Genomic DNA, 3,597 nt, shown 5'->3' with positions numbered 1-3,597 from the left:
ATACAGTTCCTCATGTTGTGGTGACCCCCAACCATAAAATTATTTTTGTTGCTACTTCATAACTGTAATTTTGCTACTGTTATGAATCGTAATGTAAATATCTGATATGCAGGATGTATTTTCATTGTTACAAATTGAACATAATTAAAGCATAGTGATTAATCACAAAAACAATATGTAATTATATATGTGTTTTCCGATGGTCTTAGGCGACCCCTGTGAAAGGGTCGTTCGACCCCCAAAGGGGTTGCGACCCACAGGTTGAGAACCGCTGGCCTAGAAGTTCAAACTGGCAGTCTGTTGGCCGGGTCTCGAGGGCTGAGGGGGCCATGCAGTGCTTGTCAGGTTTGAATATGATGCCTAAGACAGGCACAGGAATCCTGCTGACAAAAGCTCCTGCTTTCTTCCCCAGGTTACATGACCTGCCTGGCCCTGAACCTCAGGGGTTTGTGACTCTTCCACTGTCCTGTATACCAGGCCCATGTGAAGTTGCTCAATCTAGTTTCCACTCTTATACCTTCCACATTCCTTGGTAGCTTTGGGCACCCTGAGCCTGCTTCTCCTGTGAAATGGGGATGTAGGACTAGGTGACGCACCTATCAATGAGGGGAGTTATCAGTGAGCACTAAGACTCTGTGGGTGTAGCTTTGTGGAGGCAAGAACTTTAATGGAGAAGGCACTCAACGAAATTTAATAATATCAACAATTATTTATCGACTAGAGGCCCAGTGCAAGAAATCTATGCACAGGTAGGGTCCCTAGGCCTGGCTGGCGATCAGGGCTGATCGGGGTCTGTCTGCTGGCTGGGGCCTTCCTTCATTCCATGCCACCCCCTGGTGGTCAGCACATGTCATAGCGAGTGATGGAACTCTCGGTCGAACTCCCCAGGGGACAATTTGCATATTAGGCTTTTATATATATAATTATAATAAAATTAACAAACACAACTAAATGCTGTAAATAAAAAAAGAAATAGGGCTGTAACTACATTGTTAATAACATATTTAGATAGAAAATATTATAATAAATAATATAATCTGTGTTCATGATATTAATATATATTATTTATTAGTGGTGGCTTATCATGCTCTTATTGTATGCCAGGTGCTGTGCTAAGGGCTTTATATATATATACTAGAGGCCTGTTGCATGAAAAGATTCGTGCAATAGGCCTTCCCTTCCCCTGGCTGCCGGCACCGGTTTTCCTCCAGCACCCAGGACCCAGGCCTTCGCTCTGGTCGGAGCCGCCTTCAGTCTTCGCTCCGCCACTTCGGGCCTATGTATGCAAATTAACCGCAATCTTTGTTGGCGGTTAATTTGCATATCTCACTGATTAGCCAATGGGAGGCGTAGTGAAGGTACAGTTAATTACTATGTTTGTCTATTATTATAATAAATTATTTCTAATAATCTCATGACAATACTGCCACATGGGAATTATTGAAACCATGATTCAAACTTGCACAACTTATATGTTAAATTGGAAGCCAGTAGAGCCGAGGCCCTGTGCTAGGACATCTCACCGACTCTCTGAGGTGTAGTGGGTGGCAACTCCCCCTGGGAAGATGCTGTCTCATAGAAGGCAGATGTGAAATCATGGGGAGCCTCAGGGTACCCTTTGGTCCCCTCACTGTCTCTGTCCCTCATGCAGCTCCAGTGCCAGGGCAGCCCTTTTAGCGACCCTGGCTTCTCAGCCCCTGCGCTCCAGCTCAGCAGCCTGCCACCTGCCACTGTCTCCTTCCAGACCTGGCATGCCCTGGATGACGGGGAGCAGCTGGGCCGTGCCCAGGGGGCCTTCCTGGCCTTGACCCAGCACCTTCAGCTCGTGGGAGATGACCAGAGCTACCCGAACCCTGGCATCCTCTCCTGCTGGCTCAGCTGGGGGCTGCGAGGCTCCGGGCCCAAGGCCTGCTGGGAACGTGGCTGCCATCATGACTGCCCTGGGCCTGCCCATCCACTCCCCTGAGGCTCCCCATGATTTCACATCTGCCTTCTATGAGACAGCATCTTCCCAGGGGGAGTTGCCACCCACTACACCTCAGAGAGTCGGTGAGATGTCCTAGCACAGGGCCTGGGCTCTACTGGCTTCCAATTTAGCTTCCTCCACGTATAAGTTGTGCAAGTTTGAATCATGGTTTCAATAATTCCCATGTGGCAGTATTGTCATGAGATGATAAGAAATAATTTATTATAATAATAGACAAGAGGACACTGTCGGGCTCGTCACCTTTGGGGCCTCAGCCTTCGAGAGGCAATGTCGAGGCTATGTCGTGGCCCGGGAATATGGCCACTGGACAGACCGAGCTGTGAGGGACTTGGCTCTTCTAAGGGGCAAGTACCCTGGATGAGGAGGCGGGACTTCCTGCCGGAGGCCTGGCCTTGCTGCCTTGCTGCCTGGCTAGCAGGAGACCCAGCTTGTCTAGCAGACAGGGTTAGTGCGCCATGTCATGGGAATATTTCCTGGGAACCAGCCTCAGCTCCCTGTTGGCTGGGCCTTCCTCCCGGATCTGGTGGGACTCCACGGCTATCGCCCCATGCATCGCCCTCCGGGGTGCTGGCGGCCGCTTCCTGGGTGGAGAGAAATGCCGCTTCGAAGAGGCTTCGCTCCCCCTCTCCTGGGAACGGACGGTGGCCTCCTTCCTGAGGCCGCCCCTTCCTGGCACGTGGGAAGGTGCAGGGGCTGCCTCACGTCTCCACCTCGCTTCCTGTGGGGAGACGCGGCCGCTGGGGAGCAGACAGGCCTCTTCCTTTTGCTGGAGTGTGGGGAGCCGATAGAGGATTAAGCCTCGGACTGACCTGTTGGCAAAGTCACAAACAAGTCCCAGCTCAGAGGGCACAGTCCTCTTAAGCATAATTAGGCTTGACCTTATGATGCTCCCTAGATCTTATCTGGGAAGCTAATGGGCTGAGGGAAGTGCAGCAAGAACAAGAACAAAAACCAGTGAAACTCACAAGAACAGTGTAACTATGGAAACCACTACCTTGTTTACCTCTGACTATGAAATAAAGGCTCAGCTTGCCTCTGAATCTTTTTCTGTGGCCTCAGCCAGGCTCAGGAAGATCCAGGGAGACTAAGGAGAGCTAGAGAGTTCTGAACGCTGTCTCCGTGTAAAACATTCTTCGCCGACTCCGTCCACACCTTTGGGCACCCCTGGCCCGCTGGGGCTGGACCCCGGCACTGGAGCTCATCCTGCCCTGGTCTCCTTTTCTGACTGTGGCCACGGTGACAACTTCCCGTCTTCTGGGCTCCACTTCCTCAACAGTGGAGGGTCCATTCTTGAACGAAGCAGCCGTGTCACGTTTCCCGCTCGGGCACTGCAGGTCCTCCTAGGCTTGGGGCTCCCAGGAACCCACTGCAGCGTGTCTGGGCCCAGGCGATACCCAGGATCCTCTTCTCCTCAAGGCATCTCCCCACCCTCACCCACTACATCTACTGGAAACTTTACTGTTCTTTTTATTTTTTAACATTTTATTTACAAAAAATTAATTTATTCTCAGAAACAAAACTCTTTTAAGGTGTCGATTGTTTCTCTTCACAGACCTGGCTTGGGAGGAAGAGGAGGTGCAAGGACAGGGCGAGGGAAGTGAAGGGGGAGG

General features: G+C 50.9%; 1 protein-coding gene and 1 long non-coding RNA gene across 4 annotated transcripts in view; one reads left to right on the top strand and one right to left on the bottom strand.

The window, feature by feature from the left end:
- LOC106724036 overlaps positions 1-1,903 on the top strand; it is a 22,088-nt gene extending 20,185 nt beyond the window's left edge. Inside the window, exon 3 of the long non-coding RNA XR_001359785.1 lies at positions 1,893-1,903. This is a non-coding gene — a long non-coding RNA (uncharacterized LOC106724036). The remainder of the gene's footprint in view (positions 1-1,892) is intronic.
- Positions 1,904-2,413: 510 nt separating this feature from the next.
- The window catches only part of CTF1 (cardiotrophin 1), a 5,934-nt gene continuing 4,750 nt past the window's right edge, over positions 2,414-3,597 (bottom strand). For all 3 annotated transcript variants that reach the window (XM_014529813.1, XM_014529814.1, XM_014529812.1), the window contains exon 3: positions 2,414-2,796. In XM_014529813.1, coding sequence (XP_014385299.1) covers positions 2,686-2,796 — 111 coding nt within the window. In that variant the 3' untranslated portion in view covers positions 2,414-2,685. The remainder of the gene's footprint in view (positions 2,797-3,597) is intronic.

Source organism: Myotis brandtii, unplaced genomic scaffold (genome assembly GCF_000412655.1).
Source record: "Myotis brandtii unplaced genomic scaffold, ASM41265v1 scaffold698, whole genome shotgun sequence".
In the NCBI taxonomy this organism is placed as follows: domain Eukaryota; kingdom Metazoa; phylum Chordata; class Mammalia; order Chiroptera; family Vespertilionidae; genus Myotis; species Myotis brandtii.
This window is presented reverse-complemented; position numbering and strand designations above follow the sequence as displayed.